Below are 24,588 nucleotides of genomic sequence, written 5' to 3' on the forward strand. Positions count from 1 at the left end.
AGTCTTGTTCTTGCCTTGCTCTTTAATCTCCGTACAGCGCTTAGTAAGGCGATGATGATGGGGAAGGAACATGTGACCCTCCCAATGTTGTTGGGCTTTGACTCCAATCAGCTGGGGTAAAGGGCCGTGGCTCAGTGGCAAAGTGCAGGTTTTCGATGCAGAAGGTCCCAGGTTCGATCGCCAAGGTAGGGCTGGGAATGTCCTCTGCTTGAAACCTTAGAGCCACTGCCAGTCAGTGTAGTCATTACGCAGCTAGATGGGCCAATGGGTCTGGCTCAGTGTAAAGCAGCTTCCTACATTCCTGTCGGCCCCAGCCAGCATGGCTAATGATAAGGATGATGGGAGATGTAAGTCCAACAACATCTGGAGGGCCACAGGCTCCCCATCCCTGGCCAGAGAGATGTCTGGATAGTGGGGAGGGGCTGGTATGCGAGTTCTAGTAAGTTTAGAAAAGGAGGAAGGCATGTGTTCATAAAGCCTGAGAAACTCAACAGAAGCCTTCCCCAACCTGGCGCCTTAGAGAGGTTTTGGACTACAACTCCCATGAGCGCCAGCTAGCAGGGCTCTGCTGGATAGGGTTGATGGGAGCTGTAGTCCAAAACATCTGGAGGGCACCAGGTTGGGGGAGGCTGCTCTACAGTACATGCTAATAAATTAACAGGGAGGGCTTGTCATGCCGAACAGCAGGGAAGGACACACGCACACCAGACACTTGTATACACAAACTCCCCGGTCAGAGGGAGAAACTCACCTTAATGTTGCATTGTCCCCCTGACAAACTGTGTAATTGTCAGCTGGCTGATTAAAATCTGCACCCCGAACCAGCAGCCCTGTGCGGTGGAAGACACACAGAGAGAAGAAGATGCTATTAGAGCCTCGCTGAGAGATTGCCACACAGCAGCATCCACAGGTGGCCAAATAAGCACATGCCTGTTTTAGGGAGAGAGCTTGTTTTATGATTACCCTTCTCAGGCCAGTCTCTTGACGATGCAGAAGCATGGAAGCTTTCTGAGCCACACAGAGCTTTCTGTTTCTTATTATCATGCTGTAATCATTCTGCCTGATGAGGAGTTCTGTCTAATCTGAAAGTGGCACCGCTCTATATCAGGAGAGGTTGACGCTTGCTAAAAGATATTACTTGGCTGTCGGTATACTGGGCGACTCTGAGTTAAACAGTTTAACCTGTGGTGCAATAGGAGAAAGCGTTTTAAATTTTATGGGCATTCACACAGTAGTTTCATTGTGCCAGTGCAGAGGTCACCACTGATTGAGGAGAGAGCAGACAATCCTACTGATTTCCCAACCCACTGCCCACAGCACAGCGTCCACAGGCAGGCGGAGGAGAGCTTTCTTTACTTAAAGCACATGTGGGGAACCTGTGGCCCTCTAGCTGTTGCTGAACTACAACTCCCATCATCCCTCGCCGTGGGTCATGCTTACTGGAGCTGATGGTCATTGTAGTTCGGCAACAGCTGGCGGGCCAAACTGGTTCCCCATGCCTGGCTTAAAGGAACCTTTCCCGCCTCTCCATGCTTCCTTCTGTACTGCAACACTGTATGAAAGCACACACACACACACACACACTCGTGCAAGCTCCCACCTGCAGTTTGAAGTGGCGTAGGCTAGGAATAGCTTTCACCACATGACTGCTTTTTGTGTAAACTAACTGTAAATCTCCTTTCGCATTCATTTACATCTCCTTAGGGTATTAATGTCTCATTAACATTGCTGTAATTCTCTTTAAGGTATCATTGACTGAACAGCACTTAAGTGCATTGAAGTGCATAGTGTGATTTCTTCTTTACCTGCCAGTGGATGCAAGTGTTGCATTGCTTATCTCTGCTCTAAGAAACATTACGGTTAAAGGGGCAGCAACCCTGACGATTCATCCCCACCCCACCCAAAACACATAAAAATATGAAGAAAAGAGTTGGAAACATTGTTTATAATGATCATGTTTATACCCCACCTTTCCTCCAAGGAGTTCAAGGTGGCGTACAGACATAGTTCTCCCCCTCCCAATTTTATCCTCACAGCAACCCTGTGAGGTAGGTTAGGCTGCGAGAGACAGTGATTGGCCCTGGCCCAAGGTCACCCAGTGAGCTTTATAGCCAAGTGAGGATTTGAACCCTGGTCTCCCAGAGCCCAGTCTGACACTCTAACCACTACACCAGACTAGCTCTCTTTAATCTGGTCTTGACTCTATGGATCTTCTCCTCTAAACTTTATGCACCTCTAAAACATGCAGAAGAGAGAGCAAAAATCAAACTTAGGAGCCTGAATGCATAGGACATGAGAGCCCTGCTGGATCAGATCATCAAGCCCAGAGGTGGAGAACCTGTGGCCCTCCAGGTGCTTTTTGTACTCTAAATCCCATCAGCCCAAGACAGCATAGTCAATGGTCAGGGATGATAGGTGCTGTAGTCCAGCAGTGTCTGGGGTCCCAGGATCTAGCCCATCTTCTATTTTCAACAGTGATCACTCATAAGCTTCCGGGAAACTCACAAAGCAGGGCATTAAAGCAACCAGGAGTGGCACAAGGCAAGCAATGAAGAGTTGTTGTCTTAGGGAGCAATCCAACTTATCTTTCCACCAGGCTGGGGGGAGTTGTATGCAGCGAACCCCCTGGATGCCCCAGAAGGCTTCCATAACCACCGGGCTCTGCAGGCAGCAGCTGCTGTGGCTCAGCCATGGCTCTGCCAGGAAGCTGCCGGTGCTGCCGGGATCCACCGGGACACCATTGCGGATGGCCGGCCTGGTGGACGGAGGGCTGGAGGAAACAGGCGGAAGCCCCAAAAACAGGGCGTGGCAGAGGTGGAGCCGCGGGAAGGACTTACACGAGATCCTCCTCGAGTTCAGAGCCCTCCCCTGGGTCCTAATCCTCTGGAAAACTCAACCAACGAAAAGGCTTGCGCAGTAAAAAATTGGAATGGGCCTCTACAGGAAGCACTTACTCCCCAGGAGGCTGATTCATGGGAGCTGGTGCTTTCCGGCCGGCTTGTGTGCACAGCTCCTGATGGAGCCGATGTTCAAGCTGGAAGAGGATGCCATGGAGCTTCCTGCTGGCTCCTCCCCTGCCAGTCCCCCTTCCTTCGGCTCCCCAGCATTTGGATTGTTCTGCCCATGTTCCTCAGCATCTGGCACTCAGAGGTATACTGCCTCTGAACAAGGAGGTTCTATTTACCTACGATTACATAAAAACTGCCTTGCTAGAACAGAGTACTGGTCCATCTAGTTCTGTGTTCTGTATCCTACAGTGACCAGTCTGATGCCTCTGGGATACTCCCAAGCTGGGCATGGTGGCAAGTCCTCACCTTTGTAAACTGTTCCCAGCAATTGGTATTCAGAGGTATACTGTCTCTAGAAATGGAGGGTCCATTTTGGTATCACGGTCACTAGATTTCCATAGGCCTCCTAGCTGCCTTTCTTTGCTCTGACTCATGAGATTCTGTCTGTGTTGGAAATACAACCCAGGTGTCCTGGTTTCCAGCCACTGATTGAATGTATAGCACAGCATTAAGGTCATTTTAGTGCCAGCTCCTACCAGGGCTGTTAAGAACGAATTTGTGAAAGAACTGGACTCACAGTACAAGTCTCCCTTCTCTTCCATATGTCTGCACGAGTGCACGTGCATTCACAGCCTAGATTGCCTGAGGGCTCATCAACAGGGATGCCTCATCTAATATGCCTCATCTTTCTTTCCCTGTCAAAAATCCACTGACTCCCTATTCCCATGATCCAGGGCCAGGAGGCGTAGACACTTGGCTGACGCTAGCTGGGGAAAGTGTTTGAGAGGCAGTTCTGTAGGGGCTCCTGATGAGTGGCCTGGCCATTATAACTAGATCTGATTTGCTGATGATGAGTTAATGTGGCTTTTAGGGAATGCCAGTGAAAGCCAGTGTGGTGTAGTGGTTAGAGTGTTGGACTACGACCTGGGAGACCAGGGTTCGAATCCTCACACAGCCATGAAGCTCACTGGGTGACCTTGGGCCGGTCACTGCCTCTCAGCCTCAGAGGCAGGCAATGATAAAACCACCTCTGAATACCGTTTACCATGAAAGCCCTATTTATAGGGTCGCCGTAAGTCGGGATCGACTTGAAGGCAGTCCACTTCCACTTCTTCCTTAGGGAAGGCATGAGTTCGAAACCCAGGTTGAATCTGTTTGTGGGGCTGGAGGTGGCATAAAATGGCCCAATGCTCGGCTGACTTGTCATCACAGACTTGTGATTAGAAAGAAAGCCCATGATTTCAAACATGCAAAGATTCTGTAGCAGAGATCACCCGCACAATTTGTCGTTTGCAAGAGCTAGCTCACCCACGGACGCTCATCACCTGATATAATGCCTGTTGCGTCGGGTGATGTCTCGAAGGTAGTGCTGTCATTGGAGCAAGGAGTTTGGGGCAGAAGCTCACAGAAGGAGCCACAAACAGTGCAAGACTGGTTTACCACGAGTAAGCGAAGTCAATACACTTTCCCATCTAAAGAAACACACACACACACACACCCCTTCTCTGGAGTTTACAATTACCTCACTGCACCATTGCTTGAAAGGATGAATAATTAAGGTGAAAACCCACAGACAGCCTTAAAAGAGAGAGGGTGCTTCCAGGCTGTCGCTATTTTTGGATAGGATTCAATCACATACCGGCAAAATGCAGGTTGCGCAATTAGAGTTGTTTGGAAAGTTTTGCACAACAAACCGGCGTTCCCCAAAAGGCTGGACTTTGGTGATAAGGAAAGTAATAGGGAAATGCACTGAAAAGTGTGGGATGACATTTGCTTTGACACACCATCTAACTTCCCCTCAAACAACTCAGAATAAAAAAAAACAGCAAATGTCATCTAATCTCCTTGCACACAAATCAAGACAAATGCTCAATAAACAGGCCATGTGGAAGTGCCCAGAGCAGTGGTCCCTAAACTTTTTTCCCACCTGGACCACTTGAAAATTGCTGAGGATTTCGGCAGATCACTTAATGATTGTTCTTGCCTGCTGTTTAGCAATTGTAATGCACTGTGCTATATGCTAAAGTACTTAAAAAAAAACAATAATAAAAGTTTCTGACATGGACCACCTAAATGAAGCTTTTGGATACCAGTAGTCCACAGGCCACACTTTAGGAACCCCTGGTCTAGAGACAATGGAAGAAGTAAAGGTTCAGGAAGGCATACCATCTGTTTGGGGTGGAACACAGAACAGGAACACTCCATGCTGCAACATTTTGTTGCAGGTCCTGCCACTTGTCTGCTCTGTTATTAAGCCAAGGACCCTCTCCTTTCGGAAGGCTTCTCCTTCCTTGTCTTCCAAAGGCAATGGCAATTTTATATGACAATGGGGGCATAGCAAACCCTCTGTTGGCTCCAGGTTCCCTACAGAAGATGTGGCTGCCCCTATGCAGTGGAAAACTGGAAATCAGCCAGCCCTGCTGTCACATTCTGCACATTCTAAACTCTGGCATTGCAAAGAACTGCTGTGTACACACCATACTCATTCCTCTTCCAAACCCAACCGTCCGGGCAACGCCATCTGCTTTATTCATGCAGTCCCATCGCAACTTCTGCCTGCAGCATTCAGACCACATTCACGCTGCCACCTTTGCACTAGGGAACAGCATTTTCTATCAAAGCGTGCAACAGGTGTGGGAGGTTCTGTTGCAAGGACCACAGCACAATAGAAATGCATTGTCTTGGGAGGAGAGGTTAATAGGCTGGCACAAGCTATATTGTGCTGTTTGGGGACGTTTCTCTAAACAAGAACAGTTTTCTTGCAGATTTATTAATGGGGTCAGAAAATACCCTACAAAACCATCAACATTAGTTTTCTGTTGTAATAAAGTTAAAGCTGTTTCTAAACAGTTCGCAGTGTTTTCATGACGTTTACCTTTTTTTAAAAAACTTTTTGTTGTTTCTACTTGAAAACAAAAACCATATCTTTTTAAAGGACCAGAGACAGTGATGCACAGAAAAGTATTTATTGCTCAGAAAAATTCTACCTCCTCGAAATGTTGTCTGGCTCTAGGTGTTTAGGTATTGTTAAGCATACTTGTGCTGACCTCTGCTCCCCAAATGGTTTCTTGGGGTATATTTTGACCCCACCTTACTACTGGAAATCTGATTGGGGCCAAAATATGCCCCCAAAACCGATAGTGTAATTTTCCTGACTCAGGATGAAGGTTAATTCAAGCACACAACATCCTCTATAGAATCCTGGGAGCTGTAGTTTGCTAAGGGTGCTGGGAAACTGTAGCTCTGCGGGGGGTAAATTACAGTCCCCAGGATTCTTTAGGGGAAGTCATGTGCTTTAAATGTATGGTGTGTCCTGACATTAAAGCACTGGGACAGTGTCCCCCTCTGAGCCACCCAACACTTCCCCCACCCCTGTTCCATCTTGGCTAAGAGCCTGTTTGTGATTGACAGGTATCAGCATCCAAGAGAGATTTAAGAGTCAAAGCTTAGTCAGCAACTATGCAGAAGGGGACCTGGCCGGCACCACGTTTAATATGGATTCATTTATTTATGTCGGCAAAAAGCTTCAAGTGATTTCCTTCCACTCCCTCGCACAGTGCAGGCCACTTGATCGTGCCACTGGCTGTAGAGGGCATCTGCCGCTGGGACTGGAGCCAAGGATGGGGATGGAGGGATTCAGACAGAGTCAGCCCCCGACCTGTCGTTTCTGCCCTTGCATGAGATTATACACTTTCTATTCCACGAATGCTTAATGATGCATCTGCATTAGAGCTTTAAAAAAGCCACATGTGTGTCTTTGTGTGTGATTTTCAAGCAAATCCTCCTTGTTCTACATTAGCATGCCAAAAAATAAATAAATCCAAATCTCTTTCCTTGCTCCTAATTTGTCATGGGCTACCTGTTTGTTACATACATTTATTGCTTGCTCTTTTACCACTGTTCTCATAGATCAAAGACTAGTGATGGACAGGTGTAGTAAAGAAAGGAATATTTTATATATATCAAAGACCTGAGCTGTGTTTGATGTGCGCTCACTGGGTATACTGGGGAGTTTAGCACAGAGATGTATTGCATGCACCCACATGGTGGGATCCCTGTAAGTACAGGCCAGGTTTGGGGTGGAGGGGAGGTTTTGCCCCTCAGCGCAATCACATCCCCAAGTTCTGTGCTTTATTTTTCCTCAAAGGCATCCATGAGAGAGTCTCCTTCTGTGCCAAAAATGTTCACATATTTCCTTAAATTGTTCCCACCCTCAGTTGCCCTCACTTGCCCTCAGTGATATTATCCTGCATGCATCCAAATCTACATGACATCAGCCAAACCTATATCATCCAGTTCACTATGTCTCTAATAGATTGGGAAAGAGGACAGGCAGGCTAGTCAGAAACAGAACTGGGAGACAATCTCCCATCGCATCTAACAGCACAGTCCTCACCATGTCGCTACCCCCATTAAATTCAATGGCGCTTACTTCCAGGTAAATGGGAGGATCAGATTGCAGCCCAAGTCTTTCCCCCCCCCAGGAAAATCTTCACCCTACCAAAATTGCTAGTCATGGCCCATACATCAAAAGTGGAGTGTATTACGTACAGCCCTAACCTATTCTAGTGGTTGCGAGTATGGCTTGCATCCCATGCTAGTGCAACTCAAAGTAGACCTATGGAACTTAGTGGGCGAGACTAATTTAGGTTCATTAATTTCAATGGGTCTACTCTGAGGAGAATCTAGCTGGCTAGTGGCTACAACCCAATGAAAAAAAGGGTGAGGTCTATATCTACTGTATATCTATATTTCTATGCTGCTTAAACTAGGGAAAAAAGATGCAATGTATTTTGCTTGTGTGTTTGTGTGGCTGGGGAACTCAGACCCAGTAAGGCAGACCAACTGACCTTGCTGATTCTTAAATCTGCCTACAGATCAGCAATGTGCTGTGTGTGAGAGACAGAGAGAGATGGCGGGGGGGGTGAGCTTGCCTAGGCTCTGCTAGTGAAGTGGTTGATTAAGATTCTGTCTGGCTGACGAATGGAGCTGGACATGAGCTGGAGAGGCAGACAGTTACTTTGCATGCAGAACCAGGGAGAAGGTGATGAGGGAAGACAGAGACGTGGACAGAGATCAATCACAGACCACATAAGCCCTGCCAGCTCTCCTCAGCAACTCCCCACAAGACTCTAGCTGTCCTCTCTCTCTCTCCACCCCCCATCTCTATTCATACTCAGCTTGACCCACCAATGCCTCACCGACCCTATCAATGTTCCCTAGAGGGCAGAGGCAGTGTATTCCAAGTATTCCCTCTGCCCCCCACTCTGGCCCTCCCTCCCTCACCCACACACCCGCCCCTCTGACAGATTGCCTTCCTCCATGACAGCTTGCAATGGGCAGGTATCTAATTGGCGGATCCCACTTGGATGTGACACCGTGTTTACTTGATGTTCTTGCTCTGGCTACGAGTGGTGACTGTCAATGTTCAGCAACTGGCACCGTGGCTCTCGGACAGCTTGACGGTCGCAACAGCTGTTACCTAACACAGCCTCCTGGACCAGGATGCCTGCCTAATGCATGCACTTAGTACCATTGTCTGGGCACCGAATGGAATGGGAGGAACTGTCAATTTCCGTTCTCTTCATTTCTCATTTTTCCAATCTTAAATGCAGCTCTCCACATTTCTGGAGCAATTTGCAATTTTAAATCCTCATGAAAATTCTCCAGCATTTTTGTGCAATTTTCTCCTAATAAATCCATTTTCCTCATTTTGACTCATGTACATATTTTTGCAAGCCACTCCTTGTCATATAATGCGTTTTTGCATGTTATTTTATGCACACATATGCATTTTGGTGAACTGCATTGCAAAATTTGAATAAGTGCAAATTTTGAAGGAGGGCTGTATTTTGGTTCTCATCTTGTTTCAGAAAGTGAAAATTTGATAGATTCAGCTTGAAATGTGAACTGAATCAAAGTTCTCGCCCATCCCCACCCCAGAAACATTCAGATTGCATCATACTGATGCCAGCAGGCTGTCTGGAGAAGAGGATGTCCCTGAGCATGGGCAGAGTCCTTTTCTTTCACCGTTAAAGGCTAATTCAGGAGTAGCCAGTGTGGCACTCTTCATATGATGTAGAGTACAACTCTCATTTGTTGTTGTTATGTGCTTTCAAATCGATTACAACTTATGGCGACCCTATGAATCAATGACCTCCAAGAGCATCTGTCATGAACCACCCTGTTCAGATCTTGTAAGTTCAGGTCTGTGGCTTCCTTTCTGGAATCACTCCATTTTTCGTTTGGCCTTCCTCTTTTTATACTCCATTCTGTTTTTCCCAGCATTATTGTCTTTTCTAGTGAATCATGTCTTCTCATGATATGTCCAAAGTATGATAACCTCAGTTTCATCATTTTAGCTTCTAGTGACAGTTCTGGTTTAATTTGTTCTAACACCCAGTTTATTATGCACAAAGCTCTCCTCCAACACCACATTTCAAATGAGTGGATTTTTCTATTATCCGCTTTTTTCACTGTCCAACTTTCACATCCACACACAGAGATTGGGAATACCATGGTCTGAACGATACTGACCTTAGTGTTCAGTGATACATCTTTGCATTTCAGGACCTTTTCTAGTTCTCTCATAGCTGCCCTCCCCAGTCTTAGCCTTCTCCTGATTTTTTGGCTATTGAGTTGGAGTCATTATTGACTTTCAGGATAGTTGCCAGTTCCTGGAACCACACGAATTAGGGTAATCTCCCATCTCTAATTCTTCCTCTGAACCCCTAAATAAGCAGATCTTTCCAATTAAGAGCAGCAGTGTTTTCTTTAATCAGGATGGTGTGCTAGAGAAATTAAAGTGTATTGACTGACTACCTGAGACACATAACATGCCATCCTTAAGTAGGTGTCTCTCCTGGAATATAGCGGCGGGATGAAAGGGGAAGTTTTGGGATAGATCATTTACTGACTTTCAGGAGGAATTTAAAAACACTCCTGTTTATCCAGGCATTTGATAGCTGAAAGATACTGTTTCCGGGCAACCCTGTAATCACTGGTTGAGAGAAAGTTTTAACTTTTTATAATGTTATAAATGGTTGTTTTTTTAAAAAAAAGTTTTTTAAAAACACTTTATTATTATTGATGGGTTTGCTGCCCTCGTGGGATATGCATGGAGTAAATAATAAATCTGGAGGGCATCGCATTGGCTACAGGCGTATACATCACAGCATTACACTTCCATAGGGGAAATTTTGCATTGTCTGAAGAGGCCCTTTCTTTTGTCTGGCCTGATCCTACTGCATATTCATTTCATAGGATGACACCAAGTTCTAACATAAGGGATGGGGAAGTCTCCCTAGTTTTTTCATGCCATTCATAATTTTATAAAACATGGTAGCTCAGCAGGAAAAGGGCCAGAGCTTGGAAAAGTTACTTTTTTGAACTACAACTCCCATCAGCCCCAGCCAGCATGGTCACTAGACTGGGCTGATAGGAGTTGTAGTTCAATAAAGTAACTTTTCCAAACTCTGGAGGGACTGCAAAAGGGTAATGGGAGTGCGAGTTCGACTCTCATTCCTGTGGGGTATCGGTGTAAACTCTACAGGGCAAAGGTTTGCTAACCTTTCAGGAAAGGTTGTAACTCAGTGGCAGAGCACATCCCTGCTCATGAGGTCAGCGTTCCTCCTTTACCAAACTCAGATAATAATCCTTTGCATTTCTGCAGAGCTTAGGAACACAGGAAGCTGTCTTATACCATGTCTGGCCCAGAGCTTGGAAAAGTTACTTTTTTTGAACTACAACTCCCATCAGCCCAATCCAGTGGCCATGCTGGCTGGGGCTGATGGGAGTTGTAGTTTAAAAAAGTAACTTTTCCAAGTCTGACCATTGGCACCTCTGGCTCACAACTGTCGACATTGATGGGCACTGGCTCTACAAGGTTTCAGGCAGGAGAAATTCTCAGCCCTGCCCGGAGATGTCAGGAATTGGACCTGAGACCCTGTACATGCAAAGCATGTGCTCTACACCTGAGCTCCAGCCCTTGTAGCTTTCAAGCGTTCAAAGCACTTCACAGTACCGGTGAAACCCGCAAAACCACCTGGCGAGAACTGAGCATGCCCAGTGAGTATGGAACATTGATTGACTGTTGGGGAGGAATTAAAAAAAAACACAGGAAGGGAAATGAAATGGAAAATCTTAGAAGAGGGTATGGCTGGCTGGCTGGCTGGCTGCTTCAATAGGAACAATCTGCACTGCACTGGGCTCCTGCTGGGAGGAAGGGCGGGATATAAATCAAATAAGAAAATAAATAAATAAATAAATAAGAATTTGTGGCAGGCCCTGCTTGCAAATAATAATGGGCAGAGGAATCATAGGGCACAATCTTACTGATATTTATGCCAGGCCGAGGGGATATAGGATGTGTCGCATCTCCAGCTCAGCCGGCTGGGATTGGGCTATGCCGGCGTAAATTCCTCATCCAGCTCAGACAGGGCTCAGCCAGCTCAACCCAGCTCAGCTGGGGCTCAGCCAAGAATGGCGTAAGTTAAGCCAATGTAAGTCCCAAAAAAGGTGTGTTCTGGGGTGTGGCAGGGTGAGACCAAATGGAAGGGGACTCACGTCATATCCTACTTCCATTCAGCTTGGGCTTTCACATCTCTAGGCATTATCTACATGTTTTGTTTACCCCTTCTTTATTTTAAGCTATGTAAAACCCATGTCCATTTTGGAATCCAAGCTGTTAACCTAGGCTCAGAAATGGACCCAAGAAAACTGAGCCCCCTCCCTGAGTCTAGCCACACGGGTCCAGACTAGCAGCATCACTCATCCCAACCAACTCCTTGAATCGTGCTTGAAAGTCAGTCAGTGCAGACAAGGGAGCCCTTATGTGCTGCCTGACATTGTAATAAAAACATCGCCTAACTCATTCTGTTACTCCTTAATCTCTGGGACCAACACAGCAACAGCTGTCTGTATCCCATTACTATGAAAGATACCAGTACTCGCCACCTGAAAATGGAGCATTTGCAACGTGAAGACGAAGGGAAGCAGAATTAACTGTGATGTCTATTTCTTGGGTGAAGGCAACAAACAGAATCTCATTCCCCAAGGATTTTTTCTTCATTCATATTAACCTTTTTCTCTGATTTAATATGTACACCACCCTCTACACACCAGGAAACAAGTGACTTTTCAGTATTGTCTGATGGAGAGAGACGTGTGTGTGTTTAACTGGAAAGCTTGCCAATTCTTCCACGAATGGAAATTAGAAAGGGATACATAATGAACAACTTGGGGTATTAATTCCACTCCATCTGGACAAGAGGCTACTGTAAGGACAGAATATGGAGAAACTGACTGGTTCACAATAGAAAAGGGTGTGAGACAGGGGTGTATTTTATCACCTTATTTGTTTAATCTATATGCAGAATATATCATATGAAAAGTGGGATTGGACCAAGATGAAGGAGCTGTGAAAACTGGAGGGAGAAATATCAATAATTTAAGGTATGCAGATGATAACATACTATTAGCAGAAACCAGTAATGATCAGAAACGAATGCTGATGAAAGTTAAAGAGGAAAGCACAAAAGCAGGACTACAGCTGAACGTCAAGAAGACTAAAGTAATGACAACAGAAGGTTTATCTAACTTTAAAGTTGACAATGAGGACATTGAACTTGTCAAGATTATCAGTACCTTGGCACAGTCATTAACCAAAATGGAGAGAATAGTCAAGAAATCAGAAGAAGGCTAGGACTGGGGAGGGCAGCTATAAGAGAACTAGAAAAGGTCCTCAGATAGAAAGATGTATCACTGAACACTAAAGTCAGGATTATTCGGACCATGGTATTCCCAATCTCTATGTATGGATGTGAAAGTTGGATAGTGAAAAAAGCGGATAAGAGAAAAATCAACTCATTTGAAATGTGGTGTTGGAGGAGAGCTTTGTGCATACCATGGACAGCAAAAAAGCACAAATAATTGGGTGTTAGAACAAATTAAACCAGAACTGTCACTAGAAGCTAAAATGATGAAACTGAGGTTATCCTACTTTGGACACATAATGAGAAGACATGATTCATGAGAAAAGACAAAAATGCTGGTAAAAACAGAAGGGAGTAGAAAAAGAGGAAGGCCAACCAAGAGATGGACTGATTCCATAAAGGAAGCTACAGACCTGAACTTATAAGATCTGAACAGGGTGGTTCATGACAGATGCTATTGGAGGTTGCTGATTCGTAGGGTCACCATAAGTCAAAATCGACTTGAAAGCACATAACACACACACACAAATCCCATCACCGCCGATGCCTCCCCCTCAAAATGTTAGGGCAGGATACAATATGAAAGAGATGCAGCAAGGCACTGGAGGAGTTGGAGAGAAGTATGCTGTGGATGGCAGGCAGGGGGGGATTTGATTCTGTTGGCATTTAAAGCCAAATTTGTCACATTTCCCAAACCAACATGAGAACAGAAAATAAGCCATCCTTTGAAACTCACATTTATGCAAATGTTGCAATTTAGTTCTCCAACTAAAACATATTTACAAAATGTGTATATTAAGGGAAAATGCACTTAAAATAGAGAATAACTTACAAAAAAATTTATTTATTAATTAAATGTATATCCTCCCAGGGAGCCCAGGGCAGCAAACAAACAACAACTCACTAAAAACATCTACAAAATATCTTAAAAATAAAACTTCTTTAAAACAAAACATCTTTAAAAGACCCTTTACAAAAATATTTAAAAACATCTGAAAAACAATTCCAAAAACAGACGCAGACTGGGATAACATTTCCATTTAAAAGGCTTGTTGAAAAATTCATGACATAAGGAGAAATTGCTTGCAGAAGTGTATACATTAGTCAAAACTGAACACAAAAATGTATTTGTAAGTAGACATTCACACTAAAATGAAGAATTTTCATGGGGATTTTTTTTTTAAAAAAATAGCAAATTGCTGCATAAATGCGCACAATGGAATTTAAGACTGGAAAAATGAGAACTGAAATTGACAGATCACTCCATCCCTATTGCAGATAACCTTTTCCACTCTTCCATTGTACTATTCCACTATTCCATTATATGCTTAGGCTACCCTTCCTCTAGTCCATTCAGGGCTCTGTACAGAGTCCCCCAACATTCAGCCTCACAACAATCCAGTCAGGTAGGTTAGGTTGAGAATGAACAACTGGCCCAAGATTATCCACTGAGCATCATGACTGACAGCACAGACTTATGCATGTTTATTCAGGGATGAATCCCACTAAGTTCAATGGGACTTACTCCCAAGTAACTGTGCTCAGGACTGTAGCTACAGTAGAGATTTAAACCCTGGGCTTCCTGGTCCTATGTTCTAACCACTGCGCCACAGTGGCTTTCTTTATCCCCAAAGTTACAACCTGGAGAACCCATCAGAAGTCCCACAGCTGCAGTTTCTGGCACTCTGCAGTAAAAATGTCAAATGCATCCCATTTAGAATGCAGTACTACAGCCCCCAAAAGGAGGCAAGCCTGGGCCATCTATGAAGCCCTACGGCAGGCTTCTCCAACTTGGTGCCCTCCAGAAGTGGCTCACCTATAATTTCCATCATCCCCAGCCATTGCTCATGCTGGCTGGAGCTGATGGGAGCTGTAGTCCAACAACAGGTGGAGGGCACCAGGTTGGGGAAGACTACTCTATGGCAAATTCTTTAGGCACTCACATCGCCCAGAATGTCTAATATACACATTTTTGTCTTGGGTTGGAGAACTGGGTCACAACACTGGGAGAAGTGCAAATTTTCCAAAGGATAGCTCCCTTTCAGTCCATGCATTGTTTCGGAAAGGGCGAATCAGGTAGTTTTGCATGAATCATACCCAAATCAGATATCTCCCCCTTCTCTACCTCCAGTTGTTGCTGCACAATTCAGGCATAAACTGTACTACTACTGGAGATCACTCGTTACCGAGTAAGATTGTCTTCCAAAATAAGGTTGGGTGGAAGATGCCTGTGTGTGAATTTGTTTTATCTGGGGAGACTGGCGCACAACGATCAACACACAATCTTGACAGAAAAAGGCTTTGATCCAATGGCATGGGTACCATGATGACTGGAAGTCTTTTATCTGCTGCAGCCTTCATCTGCCTTCACAGCTGTTGTAACATACACATTGTTATCCTCCGCCTGTTCTGCCGTTGCAGACATTCTTGGATAGTTCTTGGTCTGGTTCCTCTCCCTTGACCTTACCACCATGAGTGACCCTGCTGGGAGTACATGACTCCCAACAGCATCGCTCACAGGGTTCATTGGAACACACAAGCCCACTCACCACTACAAGGTGACGATCCAGCGAGGGGGCACAAAGAATCGGTGGCCCTCCAGATGTCCCTGGATTACAACTCCCACCATCCCTGACCATTGGCCATGCTGGCTGAGGCTGATGGGAGCTGTAGTCCAACAACAGCTGGAGGATATCGCATTGGCAGCTTGTACGAAACCCGGAAAGGAACGGATAGCCCATGCAGCTGGATCAATTATGGTCTCATGTCGTATTCCAAAGGACTAGCCCCAATCAAGACTTTTGCAGGACTGTTTTGAACATGCGGCTTTATACCACTTTCAAGAGCCATAGCTCCCCCCCAAAGGATCCTGGGAAGTGTAGTTTGTTAATGGTGCTGAGAGTTGTTAGGAGAGCCCTATTCCCCTCAGAGCTAACATTCCCAGAGTGGTTAAGCCATCGATCCCTCTTCCCAGGGAACTCTGGGAACTGTAGCTCTGTGAGGGGAATAGGGCTCTGCAAAGAAATCCCAGCACCTTTCACAAGCGACAGTTCCCAGGAGTTTCGTTGGGGGGGGATCCATGACTATATAAAGTGGTGCAACGCTGCTTTCAATATGAGGTGTGGATGTGACCATACTTCAGGATCTTCCCATTGATGGGGCAGCGTAAGGAGCCCGTTTTTACTCTCTCAAGCATCTAAGCCTCTTCCCAGCCTCCCTTTTCAACACTCCTCCTCTGCCATCCTCCTATCTAGTGTTCACTTCACTGGCTGGAGCTAATTAGAATGATTAATGGTGCCTGGGAATTATGTAAATTGGAGCGAGGTGAAGTTGAGAGGCAGCGGGAAGAGGGCGATGTGGCGGTGCAGGGAAGTCAGGCCTGGGAGGCTGTGCTTCAAGTTGTGGGGAGGGAAAGAAGAGTGCAGGCTAAGGGTTTTTTTTTTTCCCCAACTGTCTTCTGGGGAAAAAATCCTGGATTTCCTTTGAAGCTCATTGGGGATAACAGCAGAACGATGTCAATAATGGTGCAGAGAGAGCTTGCCCGCCATTAGTGGACGCTTCCTGCAATGTGAAGTTTTGTGGCAGGGTTGTTCATGCCTTGGGACAGGGGTGAGGAACCTGAGGCCCTCCAGATCTTGCTTGACTCCCATCAGCCCCACCAGCATTTGGATTCCTGCATTGCGCAGGGGGTTGGACTTGATGTCCTTATAGGTCCCTTCCAACTCTACTATTCTATGATTCTATGATGGTTAGTGGTCAGCGCATTGTTCCAAAGCAACATCTGGAGGGCCACAGGCTCCCCCCTGTTTTGAGGCAGCTCTTATGGCACGTACACTGGAAGCTGCCTCATGAGTCAGACCACTAGTCCATCTGGCTCTGTATTGTCTACACTCTACAATCGCTGCCATCTAGAGGTAGGGCTGGGATAGAGGGAGCAGAAAGACAATTAATATGAGCTTTTCTTACTTGTCCCTCCCTTTCCCAGTCTTGTAGTAGTTTGTCCATCATGACTTCCGCTTTATCGAACAATGAAGACTGGAAACATACTTTTTTTTAAAAAAGGGATTCCACCATGATCGCAGAACACACAGAAGACAACTGGGGAGACACATGTGGCCTGTATATGAAAAAAAAGTTGCTGCCTTTCCCCCCGGCAGATATTCTATGCCAAGTTTCCCCACTGCAGAAGAGGCAGAAATTCAACTGCTGCATCTTCTTGCCTCCTCACTGCATCTCCTTATTGGGAAAAGCTGCATCAGATTAATTTCTCCCTGCCCATCACAACTTTTACTTGCAGGAAAATGGGCAACTGTACCATCTTTACTCACGACAGTGTATATACTTTTTCTACATGGAGATTATGTGTGTGAAGGGAAAGCCAGAAGTATGAAGTGGCCCCAACTGGTTATACAAGATGTGTCTTCCCACACTCGCTATGAAAGGGGCAGCAGCTGAACCTTAGCCCCCCCTAAAAAAAAAACCTCCACGGAGCCTATGAGGCACCCAACTAAGTTAGCTGGATTACACAGCGGGGATGACACAAGCTATTTTGGTGCCTGGGGCAGAAAGTCCAAGTTGGCTCTCTCTACTAGGACTGCCTACCTGTGATTTTTTTTTTTAAAAAAAATTCAGTTGGTGGAGCCAGGCAGGGCAGGGTTTGACTGGCTAGGGCTAGGGCTAGTTTAATTTGTTGGCAGAGCCTGGCTGACCAGGAGGACTGATCAAAATGCAATGCCGGGGGAGAACCACAGCTAAAAAAATTTCATAATTTATTTAAGAAGTCCTATCCCACCTTCCGGTGCAAAAGGACCACTTGTGTGGTTTAACCAACAAAAATACCTGAGACAGAGCTCAAAGCAAAAATCCCAAATGGACAGGTAGAATGCCTGAAGGCTGGCAACTTTTCTTTCCCTCCTATTAATCTTCCACAGCCCGTTTATTTCAATGAAGCTTTTGCAGGAGAACATCTGAGTTGCGGGGTGGGGATTGTGCTTCATTGCATCAGATTATCCTCTGTCCTGCTTGCTGCCATTAATAGAGCTCCACGTCTGCTGCTTGAGATAGCCACCTGTGGCATGTAGATCTTCAGCCCATCATCAGCTAAAGCTCTGCCCATCTGTCCAGTGCAATATTAGGTACATTGTCATCATTTTTATATTTATATGTTGTTGTATTGCTGTCATCATCACTGCTGTGCTACCTTGACTACTGCAATCCTCTCTCTCCTCAATCCCTTCACCTTAATCCAGAATTCCACCAAAAACTTTCATTCTTCTTATGTTAACCATGTGACCACCTCAGATTTCACCACCACCAATCCATCCCGCTTCTGCATTCAGCAGAGACATCCTATCCTTATTTTTGGGCTGGTTCAAGATACGGTGCTACTTGACACAAATGAGAAGATGGTGCCCTCTCTGCCTTCCATGTATAAAAGCCAAATGGATAGACAGTTGAATCATACTTCAGCACTGGGGACTGGACAGCATCCTCCTCTGCACCTGAGAACAACAAGCTAGTCTAGGCAGAGGGCAGGCTGTATGATACATGCCACTTGGTCCTCCAGTATCTTGCCACCAGCATCTGCTGACTGAGCAGGGAAGGAGCAGTCTGTCAGTTTTGGTTTCTTGTTTCTTATTTTTCCAATCTTAAATTCATTTCTCCACATTTTCACAGCAATTTGTGATTTTCTAAAAAAAAATCCTCAAGAACAATCCTCAGCATTATAGTGCAAATTTCTTCCAATAACTACATTTTTGTATGCAGTTTTGACTAATGTACACATTTTAGCAAGCAATTCCCCTAATGTAATGTGTTTGTGTATGTTATTTTCACAAACATATGAATTTTCAGGACCACTTTCCTCTAACAGATGCTATTTTGTACACATTCTTTGGTTGGAGAATGTCTCCGCAAATTTTAGAGAGGTGTAAATTTTGAAGGCTGGCTGCATTTCAGTTCACATATTGGTTTTAGAAGTGAGAATAAGGTAATAGCTCATTAAAATACAAACAAAATTGATTTCTCCCCCATCTCTACCGCCTCATTCTGTCAAATGATAGGGCCAGTACTGCTTGCCTCTAAAGTTCTCCTGGACAAGAGTTGTGAGCAACTAGTCACCTACAGCAAAGCACTTCCATTGGCTGCACCTGGAGGGGCAATGGGTTGGTTTGCCATTCAGCTGCGAAATCTGTTTGAAGCAGAATTTTTTCAAAAATGCGCTTGAGCTGCTCCCGCCAGGTTTTACAGTAAAAAGGGGCAGGGTTTGACTAGCATCGTGTGCCCCTGTTTTCAGAAAAGAGAGATGGAGATGCATTGGAACTGGCAGAACACTGTGTCTCTATTGTCTCACACTGCCTTTTCCGCCCATAAGTATAGCATTTGCTTGTCTTCATCTCTCATTTAGCCTTTCCCTCTCTATTGCTTTGCAGCAGCATCCCATTGTCTAAATTTAAACTGTAGGCTCCTTGGGACAGGAACCTATCTAGCTGTAGATGGCCATGAACACTGATAAAGTTATATTATAACAATAAACAGTAAGTGTTATTGCACACACAGCTACTCATCACTCAACATTTAAGGGAGCAAAGCGGAACCAATTTCAATATTTTTGAAATATTGATACACTCTCTCTCTCTAACACACACCCCCAATTGCTTAAGCCTGACTAATCCCTCCTTTAAACCCATCCCTCCTCCTTAAAACCTCCATAATCCTACAAAGAAACTTAAAGGAACTGAAATCTCCTGGCTAGACCTTGGGAGCTGCTTCTCCCTTCTCATCTCATTCCACCCAAAATCCCCACTCAGGGCCTCCTCAATCCACCCATCACCAGGGAAATTGAGATGGGAGGCCAGGCCTAGGCCTCAAATAACAGAGCGTGCTTTCAGATGCGAGAATCAAATCCAGATGTTCAATTCCCTCCACCTCTGCAGCCTTTCTTCCCAGGGAGATGTCCACTGCTGCTGCTGCTCCTATGGCATCCTCCTTTTCAAGGCAATGCCACCAGTTGGGTCTCTCCAAAGGCAGCAGCAGCTCCAGGTTTTGGAGGGCCTTTGGGCAAGATGTGTTGAGTGGGGCCTACCTTTTCCTTACTATCACCATTGCCAATTCACTCCCCGGTTACCTCTGGGCCTAAATGGAAGATGCTACTCACTCTTGTTACTGCCTGCATTTTCAGAGGGCCACTCCAGATGTTCTTTAAATTGTGCATTCATGATTATTTGTCCTCATGGGTTTTTTTTGGGGGGGAAGGGTATATGCGATCCTATTTGCAATACTGTTTGCACCTGCAAAAATTTTGGGGCACTACTTTGCTTCCAATCTGTGCACATTCTATAATGTCCTACTGAAATCCTTTAACTTTTCATACCATAAATGTGTGGGATTGGTTCTTTTTTTTTTTTTGTCCCGCTTTTGTTGCGCTTGGGGAAAGAGTGTCCCTCCAGATGGCAATAATGCAGGAACACTGGGGAGAACTACAGAGCAATTAATACTGGTGTGGATGGTCCAGCAGAAATCCACCACTAATGCACTATTACTGCACCAATGACATGTTGCAGAATACACCTGCAACGCCCTCCTCCCCAAAAACACATCAATCAGGAGGGGCTCTTTGTCACTCCAGTACAACAAATCCACATTAAAAAAGAAACAGACTTTTTGCTGTTAGGAAAGGGATGGAGAAGTGCATTGCAAAATGGAGAATGAACACATTTTAATGGAAATGCATGTAAACACTCAGCATGCAAATAAGGATGAATGTTCAGTGTCGTATAACTGCCTGTAAACAAATGCTCAGTAAAGAGCAGACATAGGCCCCATCTGCACTATACATTTAAAGCAGAATCATACCACTTTAAATAGTAATGGCTTCTCCCAAAGGATCCTGGAAACTGAATCTCACCCGAAAATAGCAACCATCCTGAAATGCCGTTAGGACTATGGCACCATCTGTGCTATGCATTTAAAGCAGTATCATGCCACTTTAAACATTTATGACTTCTTCCAAAGGATCCTGGGAACAGTAGTTTGTAAAGGGTGCTGAGAGTTGTTAGGAGATCCCTATTCCCTTCTGAGCTACAATTCTCAGAGTAGTTTAATAGTCAATGCCTCTTCCCAGAGAACTCTGGGAACTGTAGCTCTGTGAGGGGACCAGGGGGGTGCCTAACAACTCTCAACACTCTCCACAAACTACAGTTCCCGAGATCCTTTGGAAGAAGCCGTGACTGTTTAAATGCATAGTGCAGACAGTGCCGTAGTCTAAAGGGCATTTGGAGACGGTTGCTATTTTTGGGTGAGATTCAGTCACAAATAGGCAAATTCAGGTTGCACAATTATAGTTGACTGGGAGAACTTACACAGGAAACCTGCTTGCCCAGAAAGTGAGGTAACCCTTTCTTAGAATCATCATCTAACCTTCCTGCAAAATAATCAGGATGAGCGTTGAATAAACAGGTTGTCTGGAAGTGAGCTAACTTCTGCATAAGCTTTCTGCAAAGTGCATCAGGGTGAATGCTCAGTAAAACCTGGTGCACCAGAAAGGAGAATTTTGACAAGTGCAGTTTCTCCCAAAGCACTATGTGGGAGAGAAGCTGCACTTCCTCTGTGCCACTGTTAAGTGTTGATTAGCATTTAACAGTCTTATCACGACCAGCTCATATCCTTCATGCGCTGCGCTGCGCCAGCGTAAGGAGGACGCACTCTGTTTCAGATCATGGGCCCCATTTCAGATTTGGGGCTGTCAATTAACTATTGCACGCCTCATGTGAGAGGAGGGGAAGAGTAGCAAAGAAGTGACCAAAGACACAGGTTTCCACTAGTTAAAGCTGGAAGGGGTGAGTTTGGCAAGGAGAGAGGGTTAAAAAGGCTCTTAAAAGTATGATGTCCTTTTATGGACAGGCCCTTTTGTGTGCGCAGAGGCAAGAATCTCATCTTCATTCAACAGCGCACTCTTAAGTATATTCAAGACTAAATCACACACACATAAAAGGTGGGGGGGGTGTCCCAAGAACATTTGTAGTGGTTTCCTTTTTTTTTTAATGGTCGTCTCCAGACTGTCAGTATTTTGCTGGAGGGATTCAAGTATATACCAGAAATGTAATTTTGCACAATTACAGTGAATTAAAGCACTCTGTTGCTCTGGCACAACACAGCCACTTTTAAAAACAACAGCAGACTTTTTTGTGATTATGAAAGAGGCAGGAAGCAGATGAAAAAGTGTGGGATGATTAACAGGAAGACATGTAAACATCACACAAGTGAATGAGAATGAATTCAAGAGGAATGTTCATTGCCATATAATATCTCTGCAAACAAATCAGAATGAATGTTAAAAAAAGACTGGATATAGCCCACATTGACACCATACATTTATTCACTTTTGTTCCACTTTAAACAGTCATGGCTTCCTCCAAAGAATCCTGGGAAGTGTAGTTTGTGAAGGGTGATGATGGCTGCAAGGAGACCCCTATTCCCTTCGAAGAGCTACAATTCGCAGAATTCTCTGGGAAGAAGGGCTGACTGTTAAACCACTCTGGCTATTTTCACTCTGTAGGGCTCTCCCAACAACTCTCAGCACCTTTCACAAACTACGCTTCCCAGATTTTTTTAGGAGAAGCCATGACTATTTAAAATGGAATAACAGTGGAATAAATGTATGGCGTGAATGTTGTCTTAGTATGACTACCACATGAGCATTGTGCAAACAAATCAAGATGAATGCTCAATAAACAGGTCATCTGAAGGAGCTCTGTATCTCCTAACTACAGTAATGTTATCGACAGAGGCCAGTTACTCTCATCTTTCATTGTTTCTTGTAAAGGAACTGGTGCCTTTGGCATGCATACTTAGTACGTTTAATTGGCTATAATGATCACCATTCCTTAAGTTGAATCAGTAAGTTGGCCAGACATACAGGTGTTCCTATGGAATAATCATAAGTGGTCTGAAATACCCTCCTTAAATAGCAACCTCCTAAATAGTTACTAGGCACAAAGGCTTTGCTGTACCCCCACTGTCAGAGGCATACACCTCTGCATACCAGTTGCTGGGAGTTACAAGTCAGAAGAATGCTCTTGCACTCAGGTCCTCTTTCTAGGCTTCCTGTAGGCATCTGCTGTGAACAGGGAATGCTGGATCAGATGGCCCACTGGCCTGATCCAGAAGGGCTCTTTTGGGGTTAACCCTGTTCCATATTTTATCAAATCTCTACATTTTGCCCCCCCCAGTTCCTTAAAGGACCTCAGAGGGGCACACATGGGGCTTGCCAACTTCTTCATCCGTTCCCAGTCTTTTAATAGAAGCCATTTGCAGGTGATGGTGCCTCTCTCAGGACCGTGAAAAGTTGCCCCTGCCAATTTCTGCAGACTGAGCTGTATAAAAGGCACAGGAGCAGGACAGGAGGTTTTCTTCCTACTCAGTTGGCAATGCCACTTCCCAACCAGCCACTCCTTTGGGTATTAGCCACGTCCCAACTTACTTGGCTCCCAAGAGAGAATTTTATATTGGACGCATTGGTGTCTCATCTGGTGTTTGGAAGATTTTGCCATCCTGGAGGTGCGATGCCCAGGAACAATATTCTCTGGGTATGTAAGCTTTTGTCTCCTCTTCCTCCCTTCCTGACTCGTCTTCCCCTTGCCTCCTGTCCCCACAGCCCACTACAGTCACCTCGTCCTTTCCCCATCTGCCCCCGCAATCAATCTCTGTCAATAAATGGCTGTCATTCCCCAATTACTCAATTAACTCCTGACCCCTCTGACATGCCATCAATCACTCTTCACCTGGGCAGAGTGTGTCACTGCCCTCCTCAGATCCGGCTCAGCAACTGAGTCAAGGCCACTGGTGGAAGACCAGCCAGAGTGCCTTAGAAATCAAGGGAAGCTGGGAGAAGAGACAAATAGGCAGGCAGATTGCTCTAATGATCTTCTCGTGGATGCCACCTGTCCAGAAGCAGCACAGTATACCCGCTCAGTGTCTCATCCAGTGTTTGGAAGGTCTTGCCATCCTGGAGGTGTGATGCCCAGGAATAACATAATATGCATGTTTGGGGCTTAGAGTTTCATTCTTTTAACCTGCTGTATTCTTGCACTTTTTTGATATTTTTTTCCAACCAGGTCAACTCCAGCCATTTAGATCTCTGGGAACCACGTAGTGAATGCTTGTGTGTGTGACAGAGGGTGAGGAAGGACCAGGCTCACTGTCTCTGCCCCGATCTCCATGCACCGATTGACTGTGTGTGCACAGAGCCTGCGCACCCACAAATTGTATGCACCCGCATAGGCTAGGGTGGCCACGTATCTTACTACGCAGAGGGCAGCCCTCTGTTTGTTTAAAAACAAAGCAGCCTAAGAAAGGAGAGCAGGAGGAGCTTAAGAACATAAGAACATAAGAAGAGTCTGCTGGATCAGGCCAGTGGCCCATCTAGTCCAGCATCCTGTTCTCACAGTGGCCTACCAGGTGCCTGGGGGAAGCCCGCAAGCAGGACCCGAGTGCAAGAACACTCTCCCCTCCTGAGGCTTCCGGCAACTGGTTTTCAGAAGCATGCTGCCTCTGACTAGGAAGTTGTCACATCAGCAGTGAGCACCTGGACAGCAGGCTGAGCAGACCCACAGCTCACTTGGCCACAGTCGTCTTCCCTGCTATGGGGAGATGTATTACCCTTCCATTTAAATGATAGTAACAATTTTCACATCTGCGTCTAAAACATATAAATTAGGTTATGCAAATATTATGAAAATCTAACAGTGTTTGTCCTCTTTTCTGTTGATTCATGAGTAACCATCCTAGTTCTTGGCAGAACCAAGAGAGGAGGGAATTGATGAAGGCAGAATAATGGTGCAGCAAGACTTTTAAAAAGCATTAGTCCT

At 45.3% G+C, this 24,588-nt stretch overlaps 1 protein-coding gene across 1 annotated transcript in view; it reads right to left on the minus strand.

Annotated features, from left to right (window-relative positions):
- The window catches only part of IGLON5 (IgLON family member 5), a 42,113-nt gene extending 37,729 nt beyond the window's left edge, over positions 1–4,384 (minus strand). Inside the window, exons 1-3 of the mRNA XM_061597734.1 lie at positions 4,317–4,384; positions 2,634–2,770; positions 752–830 (exon numbers count right to left, since the gene is read on the minus strand). Of these exons, the coding sequence (XP_061453718.1) occupies positions 752–830; positions 2,634–2,770; positions 4,317–4,384 (284 nt within the window). The remainder of the gene's footprint in view (positions 1–751; positions 831–2,633; positions 2,771–4,316) is intronic.
- Between the last annotated feature and the right edge of the window lie 20,204 nt (positions 4,385–24,588).

Source organism: Rhineura floridana, chromosome 15 (assembly GCF_030035675.1).
Source record: "Rhineura floridana isolate rRhiFlo1 chromosome 15, rRhiFlo1.hap2, whole genome shotgun sequence".
Taxonomy (NCBI): Eukaryota; Metazoa; Chordata; class Lepidosauria; order Squamata; family Rhineuridae; genus Rhineura; species Rhineura floridana.